General features: G+C 42.2%; 2 protein-coding genes across 2 annotated transcripts; one reads left to right on the top strand and one right to left on the bottom strand.

The window, feature by feature from the left end:
* Positions 1-157: 157 nt before the first annotated feature.
* LOC121786751 (protein FAR-RED IMPAIRED RESPONSE 1-like) lies at positions 158-1,681 on the bottom strand. Its single transcript, XM_042185379.1, has 3 exons — positions 1,320-1,681; positions 666-845; positions 158-614 (listed from the first exon to the last, which is right to left on the bottom strand). The coding sequence occupies exons 1-3, from the start codon at positions 1,679-1,681 to the stop codon at positions 158-160; spliced, it is 999 nt and encodes a 332-aa protein (XP_042041313.1).
* A 13,393-nt stretch (positions 1,682-15,074) lies between these two features.
* On the top strand, positions 15,075-24,754 carry LOC121786750. Its single transcript, XM_042185378.1, has 5 exons — positions 15,075-15,584; positions 15,747-16,056; positions 16,355-18,225; positions 18,304-18,635; positions 24,715-24,754. Exons 1-5 carry the CDS (start codon positions 15,075-15,077, stop codon positions 24,752-24,754), a joined length of 3,063 nt encoding a protein of 1,020 aa, XP_042041312.1.
* The last annotated feature ends 1,931 nt before the right edge of the window (positions 24,755-26,685 follow it).

Below are 26,685 nucleotides of genomic sequence, written 5' to 3'. Positions count from 1 at the left end.
AGGAATTTCTTTGATGCCAGGTTCAGGTTGGCTGGGACTTCTATCCTGATCAGTAGGATACATCCTTGCTTAGCACGACACCTGCAAGCCTGCGAGCTCATTCTCATTCATCTACCTCCAATCAGATTCTCAGGAATCAAGCCCATCGTTTTGTTCTTCAACACAAGGAAGATGTGGCAGCATACAAGACCAGTCCTAGAAAACATCTTACAACCACATTGACACACAGAATCCTCCACAGAGAATGTGACAGTCCATGTGTTTGAAAAAGATCTAAAACCTTGTAAACCTCTGGACTTGAATCATTTGATATTGATACAAGGTTGCAGTGGTTATAAGCCTCCAGTATCTGTTCTTGAATTTCCTTGAATGCACCATCTGTGAATATTGTAGATGCATGCTTCTCAAAAGACCACTCTGTTTTCATCTTTGCGGTAGTATTAGAATCCATATAATCCAGCTTTGCGGAGTGGTTTCGTTGAGCATCAACAACATTGTTGAAATTCATTAAAAACACAACAAGGTTAGCCCTGGACTGAGTATACCTCTTGAAAAAATTGTTCTGAGATTCCGTAACAGAAGTCGTCTTTATCAAAGAACTGTTAGGGAAGTCCCTAAAGTATGTAAGAACCTAAAACTTTCTTGATTCGAACATAGAAACGAACCATTCAGCGCCTTCAAGTTCATATGTCTCCATAACAGTCTTCCACTTGTCTTCAAACTCGGTGGGTTCAATCAACTCAGACCAAACGCATGAATTCAAATCCTTTTTAAATTCAGAATTACCCAGAAGTGACTTAGGAACCTTTTCAGCTAATTTTTCCATGATGTGCCACATACACCATCTGTGACGTGTATTCACAATAACTTTTTAAACAGCAACTTTCATGCCCAAGTCTTGATCAGTAATTATCAACTTGGGAGCTATGCCCATGCACTTGACAAATGCTTGAATAGCTAAGAGAATGAGTCTACGCTCTCACTACAAAGCAAACCAGCTCCAAAGGACAATGCGCGCCCATGGTTGTCCTTCCCAGTGAACGGAGCAAAAATCATAGAGTACCTTCACGGAAACATAACAAAGGATTAAATCATTTACATGTGGATATTGATCTAGCATCGTCATAGGTCATAATAAACTCAAATCATAGCATAACAGAAAAAATGCAGCAATTTTAAGTGGATAACATTTACCTATTAGTTGAGTACGTAGTTTCAAATGAGTCAATGTCACCAAATTGCATGAAATTCTTCTTAGCAATAGGATCACACCAGAATAAATGCATCAGTCGACTACGAGAATCAACTTCATACTCTACGTGAAGGCGTCACAATTTTCCTTCTTCTTCTTCATCTCTTCTATTATCATTTGGGCGTCATATCCTTCAGCGTATCTTCTGATGTCCCGTGTGTAGTTACGGATGTCCATCATAGTACACCCAACAGACTCATATCCGCCCATTAATTCAGTCAACAACTTGAAAGTAAGAGATGGACCGATATTAGCACCAACACAATCCGTAATAAATTTTTGGTGAACTGGATCAAGTTGACGATTTAATCTCATGAACTTCTGGTGTTGTATCAAAACCATGGGGTGGTTGTGTTCTTCGTTCAAATGTTTAATGACATAACCACGGTCAGAATCGAATTTGAATGCAACACGAGCATTCATCCACATTTTTTCGATTTACGTCGTCGTTTGGGTTGTTGATCGCTAAATTTCTGTTCACCTTCTCTGTTACACACCATGTAAAACCATATGGTGATATCATCAACCTTCTTTGAACCGTTCTTCCTTGTATCAAAACCAACACGACGACCATAGTTTTCGTAAAATTCAATGGCGTTGTCCAATGTGGGGAAGCTACGACCAACAAATGGTTTAAGTTCTATAGGGCATTCTGGTGTATTTAAATCTGTAATAATTCATAACCAGAAAACCCCTAAAAACTAACGATTAAGTAAAGACAAGCTTCCATCTACTGGATTTAGAATGATAATAGGTCATAATAGGATGAAATAACGGCATACAACTCGTAAAACTATCTTATAGGAAAATGGGTCATACTAAACACAAATCGAAGCATAGCGGACAAATCGATCAAATAATATAGGTGAAAAGATTCATACAATCGAAGACAATGACAGATACATATACAAATATATGAATCGGAGCATAACAAACAAATGAAAATAAACATAACCATAACCTGTATTCCCAACAACATCATCGGAGTATGATTGATTATCTACGTGCGAAGTAGAATGTGTGTCGGATTCCATTTTTGGAGTTGGGATCTGCCAATGAGGATGATATATAATTGAAAATGGAACAGATTAATCTAGAACACGATTGGAGTTGGGATCTTCCAACGACGATGATATAGAATTTAGAATGGAAAAGATTAATCTGGAACAAGTATAATGGAAGTTTGATGGTACAGTGGCTGAAGAAGATGAAGATACGAAGTAGATGAAGTTGAGGAAATTTAACTCATAATTCACGCATATGATTTGTTAGTGGAAAGAGAAATGGCAAGATTATGGGAGATGCCATAACAATCGAGATGTAGCTAATGACTTTAGTAACCTTATTGGATTTTTAGTGAATAAAATAATAAGATTTAGGGAATTAATTGAGTCATTAGATCTTTTAATATCAAGATGATCATGCTAGATCCTATGGCTGAAAGTTGGCATGTATTTCTTTATTTAAAGCCATTTTTGTTTTGGTCAAACTCATATATATATATATATATATATATATATATATATTGGGAGATTATCAAAATAAAAATGCATTTAAATCCAGAAATGCAGCCCAAATCTTGGCCATAGGATTAGATGATCTGATGGTCAATAATTAACCAAAAACACGGAAGGTCATAATTAAGCAATTTTGGGTCATATTATAATATTTGGGTTTAATGTCATGCTAAGATCATTTTAGGTCATGCTTTGTTAGCATGACCTAAATATTAACTAAATATGACCTAAAAGTGCCCTACGTATGATATTGTTCTGCATTTCTGTATTTAAATCTAGTTTTGCATAGATCAAAACCCGTTATATATATATATATATATATATATATATATATATATATATATATATATAGGGATGTATTTCATTTCCTTTTTTTATCTTTTGTTCTATTGTTCTTTTTAATCTCAGCCCCACGATTTTGTCATCCGACGGTTAGATTGATGCCACATGTCATTTAATAATGCAGAGTTTTAGTTGAATAATGCACACCGACTAATAATGCACCATTATAGTGTAATAATGCAGATCATCACAACCATCCACTTCAAGGATCCAAGGGATGTGATTAAAAAGAAGCTTGGACTGATTAAAAAGAACCTTAACATATATATATATATATATATATATATATATAGGTATTTGATTAAAACAAAAATGGCCTTAAACCAAGAATTGCAGACCGTTTTATGTCCATTGGATTAGACAATCTAATCTTAAGATTACATTAATTAATGGCCAGATTTAATGGGAAGATATTATTATTTTAATTATTTATAATCTAAAAAGGTTAATTAAGTAAATTGCAGTATGTTGGTAGTTATAGTATTTCCTATAATTTTGCTCCGTCATCTCTCCACTAATTGCTCTTTAGCGTAGTGTATTAGACCATAATTTCTTATTCTTCAATCTTTCGTTGAATTTGCATACCCTATTCCAATTAATGTAGTTCTGCATAGTCTTAACATTTGAAGATATGCAAAAATTCTCTGTCGATGTAGTTATTGTGGTGTAGTCTTATTCCCTGTCAACACTTGAGTTTCCATTCCAAAATCTCGATGCTAGCCATTTCAGTTTAAATTGCTATCTTCATCCAGTTTTTGAATTTGTAGTTCTTGTATCTCTGTCGACTATATACGGTGAGTTATTGCCATCTAATTCAGTTATGCATCTCATTTTATTGTATGGGGGCAATTTTTATGTAGACGTATGTATTTATGTTTCTGAAATTTTATTGATATTGTTTAATGTTTTAAGAATAAGATTTGCTCTATTTTGTTATGATATAGACATCCGGGAATGGATTATGAAACGCCATCTACTTCACATGTAGATAATCAGTCACCCGTAGATGACATTGTGGAGAATACAGGTTATCTTTTAAAACATCCTTTGAAGACTTATAATTATAATCCTTTTTTTTACTCTTGCTTATGTATCAATATTAGTAACGATGTAAGTCTTACTTAGTTGGCGTGTGGCTATGACATTTTAGTGGAGTCTGTTAGTATTCAATTGGTATCAACGTTTTTGTGATATGCTTATATGTGTGTTTAGTATGACCCATTTTTGTATAGGATAGTTGTATCACTTTTATGGAGCGATTTCATCCTATTATGACATATAATCATACTAATTCCCGTGTTATGAAGGAGATGAAATTATTCTTCAATTAATATAGGAAAGAGATGAAATTATGGATTGTTAAATCAATTACTTCAATTTTTCTTCTCATTTTTCATTTCTGCGGGCATATTTTATTTAACCTAGAATTTAAGTATCTTAATTCTCATTTTTTTGACATGATTACGTATGACCTCAGTCCGTACTTAGTATGACATAACTTTATCATCAATTATTTTTATTCTTGATTCTGTATCAGTATCATTAATGATGCAAGTATGACTTATTTGTATTGCTAATATGACATGTTATTGTACGACCGTTTATATGCACTAAGTATGACCGATTTGTCCGCTATGTTTCGATTTTTGTATAGTTCGACCCATTTTCAAATAAGATAGTGGTATGAGTTGTATGCCGCGATTTCATCCTATTAAGACCTATTATCATTATACAGCCCAGAAGAAGAAACTAATGGAGGAATTTTATGGTGTTGAGGCACCCCAGGAGGTAGATGTACAACCTCCTGAAGTCGTCAGCACGAAGGGATGTGGTAGTAGACTCCCATCAAGAGTGGAGAAGGTTTTGAAGCTTAAGAGCAAGCCTTTGCGTCAATGTAAGAAATGTCAGGAGTGGGGTCACCACGATTCAAGGAATTGCGACAAATTCAAAGAGAAAGAAAAGCTGCGGTCCAGAAGAAATTCTGATGTTTGATACAATGTATTTTGTTTTTTTAAGTAATACGTCGGTTTAAATCTTTTTTTGGAGACCATTTTATTTGCAATGTTACGTTGTTAGAAATGACTGAGTTCATTCTTAATTTTATTTGACATTCTGTTTGTCAATAGTTTTATGTCATGTCTTGAACTGTGGTTTATTATGACTCAGTTTAACATTAACTTTGCATGACCCATATATTCATCTAGTATGACCCAAGTGAATAAATTAATATCTTGGCGTATAAAACATTAGTTTTATATGATGACTCTAATGTTGCCTAAATATGACCCAATATACCCACACAATGATATGACATATAAAATTGTTTAGTATGACTCAAAAGCATAATTAATGTTCATAACAATTGTTTTTGCATGATTCAATCGTTCTAACTTTTTTAATATGTTAAAAACTTGCATAGAATCTCGTTTTTGTTTTTAAATATGTTCAAAACACGAGAATATTCTTCGTTTGTACTAATAATTAGTTTTTAATATGTTAATAACGTGTGGAGTAATGATACCAATTAATCCGCTCGTAAATAACGGAAGGCAGTTGTTAATATTTTCTATACCTAAATTACCCTTTCATGACACAGCACCCTCCTATTATGACCCAACAAAATCATTCACAACACCAGATCGTGGCCATTCATTTCCAAATCTCACGGTCCATATTTGGTCTGTATTTCTTTACATAAGGGCTTCTTTTGGTAGATTAAAACCATATATATATATATATATATATAGAGTCATGATCATATGATAACCCCTAAATATCGTAATAACCCTATAACCAAATCTGGACCACACATATTTCTAATCATGCGGTTGAGATTCAAACTTAGATTTACTTCATAAAAAAAGTGCGGGGGTAAAACTGTCATTTCTCTCATTTAATTTCTGAATTTTGCCAAATATCACGTAAAATGATAAAATGATAGGTTTATTGCATAGAATGATAGTTTTGAGATTCAAACTTAGATTTACTTCATAAAAAAAAGCGCGGGGGTAAAACTGTCATTTCCCTCATTTAATTTCTGAATTTCGCCAAATATCACGTAAAATGATAAAATGATAAAATGATAGGTTTATTGCATAGAATGATAGTTTTGTCGGATAGAATGATACTCTGAGTTGATAAAATGATACTTTTGACCGACTGATAAAATGATAGGTTTATTGCATAGAATAAAAGTTTGGCCGGATAGAATGATACTCTGAGTTGATAAAATGATACTTTTGACTGACTGATAAAATGATAAAATGATAGGTTTATTGCATAGAATGATAGTATTGCCGGATAAAATGATACTCTGAGTTGATAAAATGATACTTTTGACTGACTAATAAAATGATAAAATGATAAAATGATAGGTTTATTGCATAGAATGATAGTTTTGCCGGATAGAATGATACTCTTAGTTGATAAAATGATACTTTTAGCTTATAAATGTTAGGTTTACTGCATAAAATGATAGTTTTGCCAGATAGAATGATACTTTCAGCCGATAGAATGATAGTTTTGCCGGGTAGAATGATACTTTCAGCCGATAGAATGATAGGTATTTTTGGTGTATAAAATGACATTTTTGTTTTATAAAATGATACTTTTACCTGATAAAATGATAATCTAAGCGGATAAAATTACAGAAACCTTATAAAAATGATAGTTTTTCCGGATAGAATGATACTCTGAGTTGATAAAATGATACTTTTAGCTTATAAATTGTAGGTTTACTGCATAAAATGATAGTTTTGCCGGATAGAATGATACTTTTAGCCGATAGAATGATAGTTTTGCCGGGTAGTATGATACTTTCAGCCGATAGAATGATAGGTATTTTTGGTGTATAAAATGACATTTTTGTTTAATAAAATGATACTTTTACTTGATAAAATGATAATCTAAGCGGATAAAATGACAGTAACCTTATAAAAATGATACTCTGAGTTGATAAAATGATATGTTTACTGCTTTGTAGATTTGTATATTATGTATTGTGTTGATTATATTAGGTTTATTGCATAGAATGATAGTTTTGCCGGATAGAATGATACTCTGAGTTGATAAAATGATACTTTTAACTGACTGATAAAATGATAAAATGATAAAATGATATATGTTAGGTTTATTGCATAGAATGATAGTTTTGCCGGATAGAATGATACTCTGAGTTGATAAAATGATACTTTTGACTGACTGATAAAATGATAAAATGATAGGTTTATTGCATAGAATGATAGTTTTGCCGGATAGAATGATACTCTACGTTGATAAAATGATACTTTTGACTGACTGATAAAATGATAAAATGATGTATGTTAGGTTTATTGCATAGAATGATAGTTTTGCCGGATAGAATGATACTCTGAGTTGATAAAATGATACTTTTGACTGACTGATAAAATGAGCGAAATTCAAAAATTAAATGAGCGAAATTTGGATACGTAAATTTTATCTTGAGCGAAATGACATATTTACCCCGCGCTTTTTTTTATGAAGTAAATCTAAGTTTGAATCTAGACCACGTGATTTTAAAAATGTGTGGTCCAGATTTAGTTATAGGGTTATTACGGAAATTGGGGTCATCATTATAATGCACCCTTATATATATATATATATATATATATATATATATATATATATATATATATATATATATATATATATAGGGGAGCGTTATTCTCCTATTCATCTCTTAGATCCTTTATTCTTCTTAATATGGGCCGTTAGATCTCATTCATCAACGGTTCAGATGATCTGCATTATTACACTATAATGGTGCATTATTAGTCGGTGTGCATTATTCAACTGAAAATCTGCATTATTACACTATAATGGTGCATTATTAGTCGGTGTGCATTATTCAACTGAAAATCTGCATTATTAAATGACACGTGGCACCAATCTAACCGTCGGATGACAAAATCGTGGGGCTGAGATTAAAAAGAACAAAGAACAAAAGATACAAAAAGGAAATGAATACATCCCTATATATACACATTTAAGGTTGTACTGGCCCAACATTCTTATTTAAGATAATACACCATGCGTCCCAACTAGGTTGAATTGTAGGAGTATTTCTTTTCTGGATATCCCAACTAAGTTGAGTCATTAAGACAAAATATCGATCATTCTAACTTTATTCCCTCTCGTAATTTACTTTTTCTTATTTTTCTTACTTTATTCTCTTTCCTATTTTATTTTACCATTATTTAACTCAGTGAACACAATTTCTTAATCAACGTATCCAAAAGAAAATGCCTCAATTTAGTTGGGACAGAGGAAGTAACATATAACTCAATCTGGACCACTAATTTGAAAATGGATGGTCTAGATTCATCACAAAAATATATCATTCTCGTGCTCTAATATAATACTATAATTAAAAGGGCAATTAAGTCATTTGATAATTAAAAAGGATGATACAATTTCTCTATTGTCGAACCCAAAAAGAAAACAAAGGCCAGATGTTTGGAATCACTATAGAGTCGAATAGGATGGTGATGATTTAAAGACATGTCATTTCGATTCGTAAAATATGAACACATTGTAGATTGTTTTGAGTACCTCAAGTGGGATATTAGATTGGTTACTAGAAACATGGAAGGCTGATATCTTGTAAATGTATGAAAGAGAAAAGATTGTGATTAAGTCAAGATTAGGTAAAATAGCTGATAGGTTGAGTTTGATTTCAGATTGTTGGAGTTCCATTACCTTTGATGGTTATATTTCACTAACATGTCACTTCATTGATAAAGATTGGGTCTTACAAAAGTTTGTGTTGAACTTTTCCTAAATGCCATCTCCGCATACTGGTGCAGCATTGTGTAACAAGTTATTTTCTATGCTTTATGAGACCATCAGCAGTGGGGCGCCCTAAGGCGCGCCACGTCAGCATTTTTATCCTCCTCCTTCTCCACCTAGAGTGGGGCGCCCTAAGGCGCACCCTATGACGCGCCACATCATCATTTTGTTGTTTTGTTTAATTAATTTAACTGTTTTCAAATAACACGTAACGAGTAAAAAAAACGACTAAATAACAAGCGGCGAAGTTTTAATAATAAAAAAATTACACCATTCAACTAAAAAAAGAAAAAAACTAAGTCGGGCCAATTCCCAACTTCCTACGCAACTCATCGAGTAATGCACGGAGATACTCAGCTTGTTCAGGGTCGTCCGCGTGCCATCGTCCGCGGCCTTCACAATGGGGCGGACGATGTCGCGGACGATGGCCATCGTCCGCGACGTCCGCAATGGAGCGGACGATGGCCATCGTACGCGGTTTAAGTCGCGCCCGAAGCATAGGCCGCGACTATCGTCCGCGGCCTATGCCACACACCCACAGTGGGGGCGGACGATGAATGGCGCGGACGATGAGCGCCATCGGGCGTGCCATCGTCCGCCCATTGCGGATGGCCTGATTGGGGAATTGAAGACAAAGTGTTTTCTTTTTAACTTTGGGTAATGCTAGTGCAAATGATTTTTCATTGGAGTTGTTGCTCACACAAAGGAATATGAGTTGTTCACTTCTTTGTAATGGTGAATTCTTTCATATCTGTTGTTGTGCAAATATAATCGATTTGGTTGTTCAAGATGGTTTGAAGGATATTGAGCAATCTGTTGTGAAGATCCGTGAGAGTGTCAAATATGTGCGAGGTTCACAAACAAGGAAGCAAAAGTTTCTGGAATGTGTCAGTAAAGTAGGTTTGGATCGTAAGAGATGTTTGATGCAAGCCATGACTACTAGGTGGAATTCAACCTTTTTTATGCTTGATAATACAGTATATTACAAGAAAGCTTTCATGAATTTTCAACTCAGTGATTCCAACTATATGTTTTGTCCTTCATTAGAAGAATGAATCAAAATTGAGAAGATTCGTGGTTTCTTAAGCTTGTTTTATGATGTCTCTAATTTGTTTTCTGGAAGCAACTACCCTACATCTAATATGTATTTCCGTCCGGTTGTCATGTGATATAGTTCATTGAGACAACATCAAAATAGTTTAGACCAGTACCTCAAAAAAATGGCTGAATTAATGCTACCAAAGTCCGAGAGTTCAGTATATGTTAGCATTGAGCATACGGTATTGATTATGCATTACTTTGACTTATCAAATGGTGCGGGTTTTTCGCAACCCAATAATCCTGTTATATTGTGTAGTGGTGATTAATATCTAGCGGTGTTAGGATTGGTATTATATTGAATCGTGCGCGAGGTGAGTCTCGTTTGATAATATCCTCAAGAGATTGGATGTATGTTGTAACTTTAACTAAGGATGTTCCCTAGTGCTCCCCTATATATATATATATATATATATATATAAGGAAAATGATCAATACAAAACTTGATCTCAATACAAAATCCAGACCAAATCCTGACCATGGGATTTGATAATCCGATGGTCAATAATTAAACAAAAACACGGAGGGTCATTGTAAAGCAGTTTTAGGTCATATTATAAACTTTGGGTTTGAGGTCATGTTAAGATCATTTCATGTCATCCTTACTATAATGACGTAAAAATAAACTTACAATGACCTAAAAATGACTTTTGTATGCTTGGTTCTGCATTTTTGTATTAAGAATGCGTTTGCATAGATCAAAACTCTATATATATATATATATAGGATTGTATTCAAATCCTTTTTAACTAGTAAATCCTATTTCCTTCTTAATCTAGTCCGTCGATTTGCACTGATCCAACGGATCACATATTAAACTGAATCATTAGAATTTAATTAAGATTAACCGTGTAGAGGGCATAATAGGAAATAGCAAATGAAGTTGGTTATGGTATGTTCCACTGTAATAGCCGAGACTTAGATTTCTCGGGAGTTATGAAATAAAATACTAGAACTTTTATTGACAAATGAAAGAGTATTTTTATTTCTTGAAAAAAAAAAGGGGGTACAAACTACAATTTTCAGAATCTCAAACTAAATTACAATCGTTGACAATGAAAATAAAAGTCGAGCTACACTACTACTTTTAGAAAACCTTAAGGGCTACTGTGGCCTTCGTCATCGGGCCGTCTCGGCCCCAGGGTTTTTCCAAACGAGCCGGGAGGGCGAGGCCACGAGGGAAGACAGCCTCGTTGGCCAGTCGCAACTCCTGCCAAAGCGCACGAAAGAGAATTAGTTGCATGAATAGAGACTGTTGGTGGATTGTGATAGCTCGCCACCAAGCACGGCAGTTCGGCACCGAGCTCCGGCAGTTCGCCACCAAGCACGGCAGTTCGGCACCGAGCTCCGGCAATTCGGCACCGAGCTCGGCAGTTCGCCACCAAGCACGGCAGTTCGGCACCGAGCTCGGCAACTCCGTGATCTGGAGAGAAAGATCAAAACATGAAGAAGAGCTCGGCTGTTATGACAACTCGTTTCAACAGATGTTAGATCTCCTCAATCGTTTACAGAGACAACAAGAGAAGTGTATTAAGAAAGGGAAGGGGAAACAATACCTTGCAGAAAGGCGAGTGGGCGTTGGACCGAAAGAAGCAAACTCCAGCCAGCAGGCTCCCCTCCAGCTAATACTCTGCCAAGCTGCAGGTAACAGCCCTTGCTTTCCCTACCCAGACCGGTTATAGTCCGGAAATCAGCCCCACAATGCCACCTCTAGTGTGCACCTGCAAAAGAAGACAAAATCCATGAATGAATCAGAGTACAAGGCAGCACAAAACTCCAAATCAGTTAAAGGATGCTGCAGGGATGGCAGCCAACATGGGGCAGCCTTAGGACTTATTCTTTCCAGCCAAACAACAAACCTAGCAGCTTTCAGTTATACTTCCCCTCTATATAAAGGAAAAACCACTCGGCCTCATTCTCCCTCAACACCACAAACAATCAATACAGTGAGCCAAGAGAGGGAGTGGCCGAAGCAACGGGTGGAAGTGAGGGAGACCAAGAGCCGAGTTACAGATAGCAGCCAAAATCAACACACAGCAGGTAATCTCCCAACAACTCAGTTGCATCATATAGCACACAAATAGCTAAAGCATGAGAACTAAGAGCACAGAAGCTCAAGAACATAGGAGCATGCTTTAGAATCCCACATCTTATCAGACCAGTAAGTGAAACTGAGGATTTAGAACTTAGGACGACAAAATAGTCGTTCCGCAGTCAAGTTTCGCAAATAAATCAAATAATAGGTGAGTGAGGGACTTAGCTTCGGGTGGGCTTGAGGGGCAACGAGAACTGAACTGCGACAAGGCAGCTGGAGCAAGCCGACGGTCCGGGAGAAGACCGCGTGGTCAGACGCCGTGCTGAGTGCACGACGACAGCAGCACGGTCAACCGCGGCCAGGCTCGACAGTGACATTCCTCTTGCCTGCTCTGATGGTGTTGAGAGGTAGCGACCTGACGAGAAACAGCGACAAACGGCGCGACCAGCGTCTCCACCACGAACAAGCAGCGACAATTACTTGCCGAGTCGGGTACAGAGGCCGCGGCGACGGGGTGTCGCGACAGCGGCGGTACGTCAGAGAGAGAGGGATCTCTGGGCCCCGATCAACCCTCGCCGGAGACGGAGGCAGTGGAGACGGCGTCCACTGGAGTAAAGGAAACGCGACGGAGGGGGGCTGTTCCCACCGAATCCGGCGGGTGCGAATCGCGGTCGACCCATGACGCAAAGGGTTCGAGCCAGCGGTGCTCCGACAGCCGAGCCGAGAGGCCCGTCGGCGATTCTCCGATTAGTGGACAGGAACAGTGGTTTCCCGATTAGGGATTTGATTTCCTCAGTTTGAGGATTTCTCCTTGATGAAGATGAAATGGGAGAAACATTAGACGGATGGGAGTATATCTTGGGCCTCAGCCTTAATCAAATAAAAGAGAAGAGATGTAGAGATTGGGCCAGATTAAATAAATTCCCTAGCTGGACCCGGAATTTATTTGAAGCCCTTTTATCTTAGATTATCTCCAAGAGTTAATGGAATTAATTCCTTAAGCCACGGAAGAAAAGAACTTATAAGCCGTGAGTGAAATAAAAGCCAATGAATAATTAAGCGGACTTTAATAGTCACAGAAAGTATTTTTAAAAATACTTAAGATAATCCGGGAATATATATATTATACCCGAACAGATCGGCCAGTTTCAGAATAAATTAAATCGCAGATTTAATTAAAGATTTAAGACTTCTAATTTTAGAAGGCAGAAATTAAAATAATGAGCACACGCTTAGGCATGCATTCATGCAAGATTGAATGATTACTCAAAGCCTAATTTAAGTACATTATTTTTTGAAAAGGGACGTCGTCGCTCGACGAGTAAATCTCAAGTCAGACAGTACCCGTTTGAAAGGGTTAAGCAAACGAGGTGGGCTTTTCTATCCTACATTATGTGTGGGCTTCTTTCCTTTTTATTTACAGAACTCTATGAGAATAAGTGTGAACTTTTGAATGAGTTGTCATGCCATGTTTTATTTTGTGATTGCCATTCATGGTTAAAACGAATTCGGGTCCCAGTAGGTCAGTAAATCCTACTCGGACTAGTGTACACTTACGGACCGTGAGCTAGCGCAAGGTTGGCCGGTCTAGGGGTCGTGAGCTAGCGCCAGGTTGGCCGACCCAGTGATCGTGGAATGTGGCCACATTCCCGATTCACACAGCTTGACATGGTATATCATCAGAAAGTTAAAAGACTGTAGTCTATTTCAGAAAGAAATAACAGATTTTAGTGACCGGGACTTGTTTTCAGAAAAAAACCCCGCGTTCACTCAGCTTGGCAGACAATTAAAAGAAAAACAGTTTTCGGCATAAGCCACTGAGTATATCAAGTACTCAGCCCTGCATATTGTTTTCCTTAATGTGCAGGTTGATCGATCGAGGCAGAGGAGGTGTTGGGACTGAAGATAAAATAAAAGAAGGGTAGCTAGTGTAGTATGTCTCCATACATGTTATACTTGTCTTGGAACTCTTCCGCTGCATAGACCTAGCTTTGTCTCAGTAAAGACAATGTCCCACATTTCACTCTGATGTAATAACTTGCTGTCTTGATGACTTTTAGACAGTATTTCCTTAATTTCAGTAACTAGGATGATGTGTTGAGACAGTTTAGTATTGTTAGTCGCGAAATAGCTGCGCTTTCTTTGACTAGGAAGTTGTGGTCGTGACAGAGTGGTATCAGAGCACTTTTCTTTCGCTCTGACCCAAGAACCTTCTTTCTAAGCCTCAGTCCAGAACAGTAGCACTAGGCTAGGAAGTGAACAGAATGATCAGTACAAGATCCCAACACCTCAGCTCGACACGATCAACTGCACCAGAAACAGGGGTCGACGCCCGCTCGTCCAGAAAAGAGAATTTTGAAGAAAGAAAATATTTTTCCATTTTGAGAAAGAAAATGAAATTTTCTAAGTTTTTTTTTTTCAGAAAAAGAAAATAATTTTCACAGCCTTATGGGAACGAAAATGTTTATTTGAAATGCTTGCAAAATGCAACGTGATAGCTGATACTTTGCATAAGATATGCTTACTGTATCTGTGTTTATGAGCTTGACATGAATGAATAGATGTCATGGGGACTATGTATGTGAACCTAGAGTGCTTTAGAGAAGTACCTTAGGTGAGACATGCAGGATCAAGTATTGGCAGAATGAGAACTTGTTACCGCCTTCCACGGCGACGAGACCAACTGAACTCATCAATTAGGGAGAACCCCTAATTCCATAGAATTTCAAAAAAAAAAAATAAAAATAAAAATAAAAAAAATCAACAACGAACCAGAAAGTATCGTTGCAATATCAATAGACAGCAAAGAAAGGAAGTCCATTCCTTTGAGCATACAGATAGTACATATATAGATATGTGTGTATACCAGCCGGTTATGAGACATAGCCACAGACAAACCTAGTACGACCTCTTCGAGAGACAACGACTCAGCTCATACCATCTTTTACAGCTTTTCGCATACTTGTATATGCATACTTTCGGTTACGAGCCGTTTTGAGGGCTTTTCTTCTTTTATGTAGAGATGGCACGACAGCGTTTTACCCACCGACGCCCACTCCGGACAGGTGCTGATCCAGATGCGGTGGTACGTTACTACAGGACGTACCGGCGTTGCCACGGGGACACTCTCGCCGAATTCGTCGCCCATTATGGTAAGCTATGGGAGGAGGCGAATTGGCATGGGGTGAAACCCTACGAGGGCATCGTGAGACTGGTGGAGTTGTTCCCACCGGAGTGGCAGGGGTGGATGGCAACCACAGCCCAGTTGTACACTTCTTCGCGGCCTCCGACCTATGAGCCGATAGGAGACATGCCGGGCTTCTTGAGTGCAGTCTCGGCAGGGTGTTTCCACTTTGGGAACGGGCCCCCGCCAGACATGCAGGCCCCGGGGAGTGAGCGGTTCCGTAGCCTGCCACCTTTGGCCCTGATGCGGGCGGCAGACGGAGTGTTCGAGGAGGGACAGTCGTCCCGAGCTCCCGGCCGTCGCAGAGGTAGGGCAGAGATGGGAGATGTGTCGGGGTCCAGCGACGAGGTTGAGCAGTTAGAGAGCGGTATCGGGGGTGGAGAGAGTGAGGAGGATCCAGAGGAGGAGGATCCAGAGGAGGAGGATCCCGAGGAGGAGGATCCCGAGGAGGACATAGTAGGGGACGATGATGATGACGAGGAGCCGCAGATTGGCAGTCTCACGGACCAGATAGTGGGGGCCAACCCTCCACAGCCCCTCGAGCCACCACCAGAGATTCCTCCACCACCCAAGGAGCCATTTCCCGAGGAGTTGGAGCAGCCCCTCCACCCAATAGATGAGGCGTTCTACAAGGGGCTATACTACTACGCCAAGCATGTGGACAAGGATTTCGTCTTCGACCTCGACGTACCAGTGGCGCCTTGCATGGCCCCAGAGATCCCGCAGCCGGTCGTCGCCTCCGAGGGCGAGGAGGAGGTATGGTCACCTATAGAGATGCCCCTCCCTGGGACGAGCCACGACGACCCGATGTGGATCGACAGTGACTTGGAGTAGGGGTCGGTCAGGCGGGACATAGCCGTGCTAGCTTAGTAGATTAGTTTCCCTTTCTTTTGTAAGAACTGCAGTGATGTCATATGTAAAAGATATTAAGACCTCGTGAGAGGCAATTTGCCCACTTTATGATGAGTGCATATGATGTACCACTTTATGACTCCTATTTGATTTTGTTAAACATATGCATGAAAGAGAATGCATGGGTTGTGAAACGAATCCTAAGGAAGTATAAACTCTGTATTGATGAAAGTGAATAACTAGTACTGATATCGTGTTATAAACAGAATGCCTCCCAGAAGACAAGCAGGCAGGCCGAGAAGGTACGCGCAAGTACCAGAGCAGGTACCTAGGAGAGACCAGGCTGGGGGAGCAGGAGCACAACCGCCACCTCCTCCACCACCGCCTCCTGCAGTGCCGGAAGAGGCGAGTGGAAGAAACATTTCTCAAACAGAACCCACCTGTGTTCAATGGTCTGGGGAATCCTGCTGCAGCAGAGACCTGGGTGCGTGCGATCGAGCGCATCTTTGATTTTCTTCGGTGCACCGACAGAGAGCGACTCTCATGTGTGAAGTTTCAGCTGGTGGAGTCCGCCGACTTCTGGTGGGAAGCCAGGCGAAAAGTTATGACTCGTGAACAGTTGGAGCACCTGACCTGGGAGGAGTTTAAGAATGAGCTGTACGGCAAGTACATTCCCAAGAGCTACCGCAAGGCCAAAGAGGTGGAGTTTTACAGTTTGAAACAGGGAAAGATGACAGTGACCGAGTACGATAGGTTGTTCTGTGACATGTCACGCTATGCGCCTGAACTAGTAGACACGGACGAGAAAATGGCCGAAAAGTTTTGTACTGGCCTGAGATCGGAAATAAGAATGGCTCTGGCCAGTCATGGAGGTCTGTCTTATGTCGAGTCATTGGGCCGGGCCCTGGACATTGAGGCAGCTATGCCCAAAGAGAGGCCGACGACACATGTCACCACTGCTCCACCGCCGCCACAGCAGCGGTTCCCTCGAGAAAAGAGGAAATGGGAAGGAGACCGAGTCCCGACTGATGCTAAGAAACCATCGTTTGCCCCTAAGCCACAGCAGAACCGTTGGTACCAAACTGCCCCGACTCCAGCTGCGGAGCACGGAGCCCAGGCACCTCTATGTGCGAGATGCTCGAAGAGACATGACGGCGAGTGTAAGGCCGGGACTGGTGGATGTTTCCACTGCGGGCAGAAGGGACATTTTGCCAGAAACTGCCCGAGCAAGGCGACTGGAATGGGAGGACAGCGTCCGCAACTGCGGGTACTCCAGGTTGAACCAAGGAGAGAGAATGCGATGCTCCCTGCACCACGTCCTCAGCGACAGCTACGCCCGAGACTTCCCCCACAGGCAAGAGCCTTCGCACTGCAGCAGAAGCAGGCCAGGGCCGAGGAAGGGAAACGGGAGCAAGGCAATTTGGCAGGTATGGGAACTCTCCTCAACGTACCAATCGCTCTTTTGTTTGATACCGGTGCATCACACTCCTTTATATCAACATCTTGTGTGGATACTTTGAACTTGCCTACGGATGTGATGGAACATAGTATGAGGGTGTCCTCACCCGTAGGAGGCCTGATAGATATCACACGAACGTGCTCAAACATAAAATTTTCCATGGGAAACCTGAACCTAGTAGCTCATAACTTACATGTGATGTTGATGTGGAGCGTCGACATTATACTAGGAATGGATTGGTTAGCCGAGAACTACGCCACAATCCGTTGTAAGGAGAGACAGATAGCGCTACAATACCCTGGGACAGAACCCGTAATGTTTCATGGGATCTCCATGAGGAAACGAAAATCGATTATTTCTGCCCTGCAAGCAACAACCATGATGAGGAAAGGATGTCCTGCATACCTCGTCTTTTTGAACGAAGAAGAGAAAAAGGACAAGAAAATTGAGGACGTGGCAATAGTACGAGAATATCCTGATGTATTCCCAGAAAAGCTACCAGGCTTGCCACCAAACAGGCAATTGGAGTTCAGCATCGATCTGGAACAAGGATCAGCTCCAATATCAAAGGCGCCTTACAGAATGGCACCAAGGGAGTTAGAGGAACTCAAAATGCAATTACAGGAACTACTAGACCTGGGCTTCATTCGACCCAGTGTGTCGCCGTGGGGCGCACCAGTACTTTTTGTAAAGAAGAAAGATGGCACCTTAAGGATGTGTATCGACTATCGAGAGCTGAACAAAATAACCCTCAAGAACAAGTATCCTTTACCGAGAATCGACGACCTCTTCGATCAGCTGCAAGGAGCTGGAGTGTTCTCGAAGATGGATTTGAGATCGGGTTATCACCAGTTGAGAGTTCGACAAGACGATATACCAAAGACTGCGTTCCGCACCAGATATGGCCATTATGAATTTACGGTAATGCCTTTTGGGCTTACCAATGCTCCAGCTGTGTTCATGGACCTAATGAACCGCGTGTTCCACCCGTACCTGGACAAGTTCGTTCTGGTCTTCATAGATGATGTGCTCATCTATTCGAAGAACGAAAAGGAACACGAGGAACATTTGAGAGCCACCTTGGAAACGTTAAGAGCCGAGAAACTCTATGCTAAGTTCAGCAAGTGTGAGTTCTGGCTCAATGAAGTGAATTTCCTTGGACACATAGTGACAGCAGAAGGGATCCGAGTAGACCCCGCTAAAGTTGAAGTCGTGCAACGTTGGCAGTCACCAGCAACGCCCAATGAAATTCGAAGTTTCCTAGGACTGGCAGGATACTACCGAAGATTCATTGAGGGGTTTTCTAAAATAGCAAGGCCGATGACTCAACAACTCAAGAAAGGAGTTAAAGTCAACTGGACCCCAGAATGTGAAGCAAGTTTCCAATTGCTTAAGGAAAAGTTGACCACAGCGCCGGTGCTAGCCGTACCAGAGGCGGGAGTCGACTATGTGGTGTATACAGATGCATCGAAGGTCGGACTCGGGTGCGTGCTGATGCAGAGGGGGTAAGGTGATAGCATATGCGTCACGCCAATTGAGGCCGCACGAGTTGAACTATCCGACGCACGATCTGGAATTAGCAGGCAGTGGTCCATGCGCTGAAGATTTGGAGACATCACCTCTACGGAGTTCGGTGTGAGATCTTCACAGATCATAAGAGTCTCAAATACTTTTTCGAACAGAAGGATCTGAATATGAGACAGCGCAGATGGCTGGAATTAGTCAAAGACTACGACTGTGGTATAAACTACCACCCAGGCAAAGCCAATGTAGTAGCAGATGCTTTGAGCAGAAAGACAGCGCCTCAAGCAGCTGTTTTCCTCACACAAGAGGAATGAGCTTATCCGGGAATTCGCCAAGATGCGGCTGGAAATAGTAAGAGCCCCGGAGACAGTGGACAGCAGAATATCCACCTTGGTCATAGAACCAGATTTAAGAGCCAGAATTGTGGAAGCCCAGAGAAACGATGACGCTCTAGAAAAGATCCGTCTCAGAGTAAGGACGGGAAAAGGGGATTACCACCACGAAGAGGCGGATAATGCTCTCACTTTCAAAGGGAGATTATGCGTACCCAATAAGGAGACCCTCAGAAATGAGATCATGAGTGAAGCTCATGAGACACCCTATACTGCCCATCCTGGAAGTACGAAGATGTATCAGGACTTGAAGAAGCAATTTTGGTGGGATGGCATGAAGAGAAGCATAGCGTCATTTGTGGAAAAATGCATGGCTTGTCAGCAAGTGAAAGCTTTGCATCAACGACCCTACGGAAAGTTGCAGCCTCTCGAGATTCCAGAATGGAAATGGGAGCATTTATAGCAATGGATTTTGTGACAGGATTGCCAAAATCACAACGGGGAAACACGGCCATCTGGGTTGTAATCGATCGCCTCACCAAAAGTGCTCATTTCATACCAATTCGTATCACATACGGTTCAGACAAGTTGGCACAGATTTACGTGCGAGAAGATCGTACGTTTACATGGTGTCCCAGTAACGATCACCTCAGATCGAGATTCAAAATTTACTTCTAGATTTTGGATAAGCCTACAGCGAGAGTTAGGCACTCAGCTAAATTTCAGCACAGCGTTCCATCCACAGACGGACGGACAGTCCGAAAGGACGATCCAGACATTGAAGATATGTTAAGAGCTTTGTAGTGCTCGACCGTGGAGTGAGCTGGGAGTCAGTACTCCCACTTATAGAGTTCGCCTACAATAACAGTTACCAGGCAACTATTGACATGGCTCCATACGAGGCATTATATGGGAAAAAGTGCAGATCACCACTTTACTGGGATGAAGTTGGTGAGAGAAGGATTCTCGGACCGGACTCGGTAGAGGAAATGATAGAAATTGTCCGACAAATCCGAGGGAGAATCAAGGAAGCTCAAGATAGACAGAAATCCTATGCAGATGCTCGCAGAACGGATTTACAGTTTAAAGCAGGAGACAAGGTCTTCCTGAAAGTATCCCCATCAAAAGGGATAACCAGATTTGGCGTCAAGGGCAAGCTGAAACCGCGTTTTATCGGACCTTACGAGATCCTAGAAACAGTCGGCCCTGTGGCGTACAGATTAGCGCTTCCGCCAAGTTTCGGGAATGTTCATAATGTGTTCCATGTATCACAGTTGAGGAAGTACGTGTTTGACCCTAAACACATAGTGCACCAAGAAGAGATGGTGTTAGAACCAGATTTGAGCCTATGAAGAAAAGCCAGAAGCAATTCTGGACAGAAAAGTTAAAGAACCTGCGAAATAAAAATATTGTGACAGTGAAAGTCCTTTGGAAGCATCACGACCGCAGGGAGGCGACGTGGGAGCTCGAGGACCAGATGAAGGAGAAGTACCCACAGCTTTTTTGCCTAACCGAGACAAAATTTCGGGACGAAATTTTTGTTAAGGGGGGGGTAGAATGTAATAGCCGAGACTTAGATTTCTCGGGAGTTATGAAATAAAATACTAGAACTTTTATTGACAAATGAAAGAGTATTTTATTTCTTGAAAAAAAAAAGGGGGTACAAACTACAATTTTCAGAATCTCAAACTAAATTACAATCGTTGACAATGAAAATAAAAGTCGAGCTACACTACTACTTTTAGAAACCTTAAGGGCTACTGTGGCCTTCGTCATCGGGCCGTCTCGGCCCCAGGGTTTTTCCAAACGAGCCGGGAGGGCGAGGCCACGAGGGAAGACAGCCTCGTTGGCCAGTCGCAACTCCTGCCAAAGCGCACGAAAGAGAATTAGTTGCATGAATAGAGACTGTTGGTGGATTGTGATAGCTCGCCACCAAGCACGGCAGTTTCGGCACCGAGCTCCGGCAGTTCGCCACCAAGCACGGCAGTTCGGCACCGAGCTCCGGCAATTCGGCACCGAGCTCGGCAGTTCGCCACCAAGCACGGCAGTTCGGCACCGAGCTCCGGCAATTCGGCACCGAGCTCGGCAGTTCGCCACCAAGCACGGCAGTTCGGCACCGAGCTCGGCAACTCCGTGATCTGGAGAGAAAGATCAAACATGAAGAAGAGCTCGGCTGTTATGACAACTCGTTTCAACAGATGTTAGATCTCCTCAATCGTTTACAGAGACAACAAGAGAAGGTATTAAGAAAGGGAAGGGGAAACAATACCTTGCAGAAAGGCGAGTGGGCGTTGGACCGAAAGAAGCAAACTCCAGCCAGCAGGCTCCCCTCCAGCTAATACTCTGCCAAGCTGCAGGTAACAGCCCTTGCTTTCCCTACCCAGACCGGTTATAGTCCGGAAATCAGCCCCACAATGCCACCTCTAGTGTGCACCTGCAAAAGAAGACAAAATCCATGAATGAATCAGAGTACAAGGCAGCACAAAACTCCAAATCAGTTAAAGGATGCTGCAGGGATGGCAGCCAACATGGGGCAGCCTTAGGACTTATTCTTTCCAGCCAAACAACAAACCTAGCAGCTTTCAGTTATACTTCCCCTCTATATAAAGGAAAAACCACTCGGCCTCATTCTCCCTCAACACCACAAACAATCAATACAGTGAGCCAAGAGAGGGAGTGGCCGAAGCAACGGGTGGAAGTGAGGGAGACCAAGAGCCGAGTTACAGATAGCAGCCAAAATCAACACACAGCAGGTAATCTCCCAACAACTCAGTTGCATCATATAGCACACAAATAGCTAAAGCATGAGAACTAAGAGCACAGAAGCTCAAGAACATAGGAGCATGCTTTAGAATCCCACATCTTATCAGACCAGTAAGTGAAACTGAGGATTTAGAACTTAGGACGACAAAATAGTTGTTCCGCATCAAGTTTCGCAAATAAATCAAATAATAGGTGAGTGAGGGACTTAGCTTCGGGTGGGCTTGAGGGGCAACGAGAACTGAACTGCGACAAGGCAGCTGGAGCAAGCCGACGGTCCGGGAGAAGACCGCGTGGTCAGACGCCGTGCTGAGTGCACGACGACAGCAGCACGGTCAACCGCGGCCAGGCTCGACAGTGACATTCCTCTTGCCTGCTCTGATGGTGTTGAGAGGTAGCGACCTGACGAGAAACAGCGACAAACGGCGCGACCAGCGTCTCCACCACGAACAAGCAGCGACAATTACTTGCCGAGTCGGGTACAGAGGCCGCGGCGACGGGGTGTCGCGACAGCGGCGGTACGTCAGAGAGAGAGGGATCTCTGGGCCCCGATCAACCCTCGCCGGAGACGGAGGCAGTGGAGACGGCGTCCACTGGAGTAAAGGAAACGCGACGGAGGGGGGCTGTTCCCACCGAATCCGGCGGGTGCGAATCGCGGTCGACCCATGACGCAAAGGGTTCGAGCCAGCGGTGCTCCGACAGCCGAGCCGAGAGGCCCGTCGGCGATTCTCCGATTAGTGGACAGGAACAGTGGTTTCCCGATTAGGGATTTGATTTCCTCAGTTTGAGGATTTCTCCTTGATGAAGATGAAATGGGAGAAACATTAGACGGATGGGAGTATATCTTGGGCCTCAGCCTTAATCAAATAAGAAGAGAAGAGATGTAGAGATTGGGCCAGATTAAATAAATTCCCTAGCTGGACCCGGAATTTATTTGAAGCCCTTTTATCTTAGATTATCTCCAAGAGTTAATGGAATTAATTCCTTAAGCCACGGAAGAAAAGAACTTATAAGCCGTGAGTGAAATAAAAGCCAATGAATAATTAAGCGGACTTTAATAGTCACAGAAAGTATTTTAAAAATACTTAAGATAATCCGGGAATATATATATTATACCCGAACAGATCGGCCAGTTTCAGAATAAATTAAATCGCAGATTTAATTAAAGATTTAAGACTTCTAATTTTAGAAGGCAGAAATTAAAATAATGAGCACACGCTTAGGCATGCATTCATGCAAGATTGAATGATTACTCAAAGCCTAATTTAAGTACATTATTTTTTGAAAAGGGACGTCGTCGCTCGACGAGTAAATCTCAAGTCAGACAGTACCCGTTTGAAAGGGTTAAGCAAACGAGGTGGGCTTTTCTATCCTACATTATGTGTGGGCTTCTTTCCTTTTTATTTACAGAACTCTATGAGAATAAGTGTGAACTTTTGAATGAGTTGTCATGCCATGTTTTATTTTGTGATTGCCATTCATGGATAAAACGAATTCGGGTCCCAGTAGGTCAGTAAATCCTACTCGGACTTGTGTACACTTACGGACCGTGAGCTAGCGCAAGGTTGGCCGGTCTAGGGGTCGTGAGCTAGCGCCAGGTTGGCCGACCCAGTGATCGTGGAATGTGGCCACATTCCCGATTCACACAGCTTGACATGGTATATATCATCAGAAAGTTAAAAGACTGTAGTCTATTTCAGAAAGAAATAACAGATTTTAGTGACCGGGACTTGTTTTCAGAAAAAACAACCCCGCGTTCACTCAGCTTGGCAGACAATTAAAAGAAAACAGTTTTCGGCATAAGCCACTGAGTATATCAAGTACTCAGCCCCTGCATATTGTTTTTCCTTAATGTGCAGGTTGATCGATCGAGGCAGAGGAGGGGTTGGGACTGCAGATAAAATAAAAGAAGGGTAGCTAGTGTAGTATGTCTCCATACATGTTATACTTGTCTTGGAACTCTTCGCTGCATAGACCTAGCTTTGTCTCAGTAAAGACAATGTCCCCACATTTCACTCTGATGTAATAACTTGCTGTCTTGATGACTTTTAGACAGTATTTCCTTAATTTCAGTAACTAGGATGATGTGTTGAGACAGTTTAGTATTGTTAGTCGCGAAATAGCTGCGCTTTCTTTGACTAGGAAGTTGTGGTCGTGACAGGTGGTATCAGAGCACTTTCTTTCGCTCTGACCCAAGAACCTTCTTTCTAAGCCTCAGTCCAGAACAGTAGCACTAGGCTCGGAAGTGAACAGAATGATCAGTACAAGATCCCAACACCTCAGCTCGACACGATCAACGCAACCAGAAACAGGGGTCGACGCCCGCGTCCAGAAAAGAGAATTTTGAAGAAAGGAAAATATTTTTCCATTTGAGAAAGAAAATGAAATTTTCTAAGTTTTTTTTTTCAGAAAAAGAAAATAATTTTCACAGCCTTATGGGAACGAAAATGTTTATTTGAAATGCTTGCAAATGCAACGTGATAGCTGCTGATACTTTGCATAAGATATGCTTACTGTATCTGTGGTTTATGAGCTTGACATGAATGAATAGATGTCATGGGGACTATGTATGTGAACCTAGAGTGCTTTAGAGAAGTACCTTAGGTGAGACATGCAGGATCAAGTTATTGGCAGAATGAGAACTGTTACGCCTTCCACGGCGACGAGACCAACTGAACTCATCAATTAGGGAGAACCCCTAATTCCATAGAATTTCAAAAAAAAAAAAATAAAAATAAAATAAAAAAAATCAACAACGAACCAGAAAGTATCGTTGCAATATCAAAGACAGCAAAGAAAGGAAGTCCATTCCTTTGAGCATACAGATAGTACATATATAGATATGTGTGTATACCAGCCGGTTATGAGACATAGCCACAGACAAACCTAGTACGACCTCTTCGAGAGACAACGACTCAGCTCATACCATCTTTTACAGCTTTTTCGCATACTTGTATATGCATACTTTCGGTTACGAGCCGTTTTGAGGGCTTTTCTTCTTTATGTAGAGATGGCACTGACAGCGTTTTACCCCACCGACGCCCACTCCGGACAGGTGCTTGATCCAGATGCGGTGGTACGTTACTACAGACGTACCGGCGTTGCCACGGGGACACTCTCGCCGAATTCGTCGCCCATTATGGTAAGCTATGGGAGGAGGCGAATTGGCATGGGGTGAAACCCTACGAGGGCATCGTGAGACTGGTGGAGTTTGTTCCCACCGGAAGTGGCAGGGGTGGATGGCAACCACAGCCCAGTTGTACACTTCTTCGCGGCCTCCGACCTATGAGCCGATAGGAGACATGCCGGGCTTCTTGAGTGCAGTCTCGGCAGGGTGTTTCACTTTGGGAACGGGCCCCCGCCAGACATGCAGGCCCCGGGGAGTGAGCGGTTCCGTAGCCTGCCACCTTTGGCCCTGATGCGGGCGGCAGACGGAGTGTTCGAGGAGGGACAGTCGTCCCGAGCTCCCGGGCCGTCGCAGAGGTAGGGCAGAGATGGGAGATGTGTCGGGGTCCAGCGACGAGGTTGAGCAGTTAGAGAGCGGTATCGGGGGTGGAGAGAGTGAGGAGGATCCAGAGGAGGAGGATCCAGAGGAGGAGGATCCCGAGGAGGAGGATCCGAGGAGGACATAGTAGGGGACGATGATGATGACGAGGGGAGCCGCAGATTGGCAGTCTCACGGACCAGATAGTGGGGGCCAACCCTCCACAAGCCCCTCGAGCCACCACCAGAGATTCCTCCACCAACCCAAGGAGCCATTTCCGAGGAGTTGGAGCAGCCCCTCCACCCAATAGATGAGGCGTTCTACAAGGGGCTATACTACTACGCCAAGCATGTGGACAAGGATTTCGTCTTCGACCTCGACGTACCAGTGGCGCCTTGCATGGCCCCAGAGATCCCGCAGCCGGTCGTCGCCTCCGAGGGCGAGGAGGAGGTAATGGTCACCTATAGAGAGTGCCCCTCCCTGGGACGAGCCACGACGACCCGATGTGGATCGACAGTGACTTGGAGTAGGGGTCGTAGGCGGGACATAGCCGTGCTAGCTTAGTAGATTAGTTTCCCTTTCTTTTGTAAGAACTGCAGTGATGTCATATGTAAAAGATATTAAGACCTCGTGAGAGGCAATTTGCCCACTTTATGATGAGTGCATATGATGTACCACTTTATGACTCCTATTTGATTTGTTAAACATATGCATGAAAGAGAATGCATGGGTTGTGAAACGAATCCTAAGGAAGTATAAACTCTGTATTGATGAAAGTGAATAACTAGTACTGATATCGTGTTATAACAGAATGCCTCCCAGAAGACAAGCAGGCAGGCCGAGAAGGTACGCGCAAGTACCAGAGCAGGTACCCTAGGAGAGACCAGGCTGGGGGAGCAGGAGCACAACCGCCACCATCCTCCACCACCTGCCTCCTGCAGTGCCGGAGAGGCGAGTGGAAGAAACATTTCTCAAACAGAACCCACCTGTGTTCAATGGTCTGGGGAATCCTGCTGCAGCAGAGACCTGGGTGCGTGC

Source organism: Salvia splendens, chromosome 22 (genome assembly GCF_004379255.2).
Source record: "Salvia splendens isolate huo1 chromosome 22, SspV2, whole genome shotgun sequence".
NCBI classification, from domain to species: domain Eukaryota; kingdom Viridiplantae; phylum Streptophyta; class Magnoliopsida; order Lamiales; family Lamiaceae; genus Salvia; species Salvia splendens.
The sequence above is the reverse complement of the archived record's forward strand: the minus strand, read 5'-3'. Positions and strand labels throughout refer to the sequence as shown.

Bases quoted from the DNA above. Each gene is read 5' to 3' on its own strand.
- LOC121786750 (XM_042185378.1), top strand. From the start codon at position 15,075: ATGGCACGACAGCGTTTTACCCACCGACGCCCACTCCGGACAGGTGCT. The intron at 16,057-16,354 runs GTGACTTGGAGT...TGTTATAAACAG, and splicing joins CGACCCGATGTGGATCGACA to AATGCCTCCCAGAAGACAAG. The intron at 18,226-18,303 runs GTACTTTTTGTA...ATAACCCTCAAG, and splicing joins TGTCGCCGTGGGGCGCACCA to AACAAGTATCCTTTACCGAG.
- LOC121786751 (XM_042185379.1), bottom strand. From the start codon at position 1,681: ATGTGGATGAATGCTCGTGTTGCATTCAAATTCGATTCTGACCGTGGT. The intron at 846-1,319 runs GTAGAGTATGAA...TACACGTCACAG, and splicing joins GAAAATTGTGACGCCTTCAC to ATGGTGTATGTGGCACATCA. The intron at 615-665 runs GTTCGTTTCTAT...TACATACTTTAG, and splicing joins GAACTTGAAGGCGCTGAATG to GGACTTCCCTAACAGTTCTT.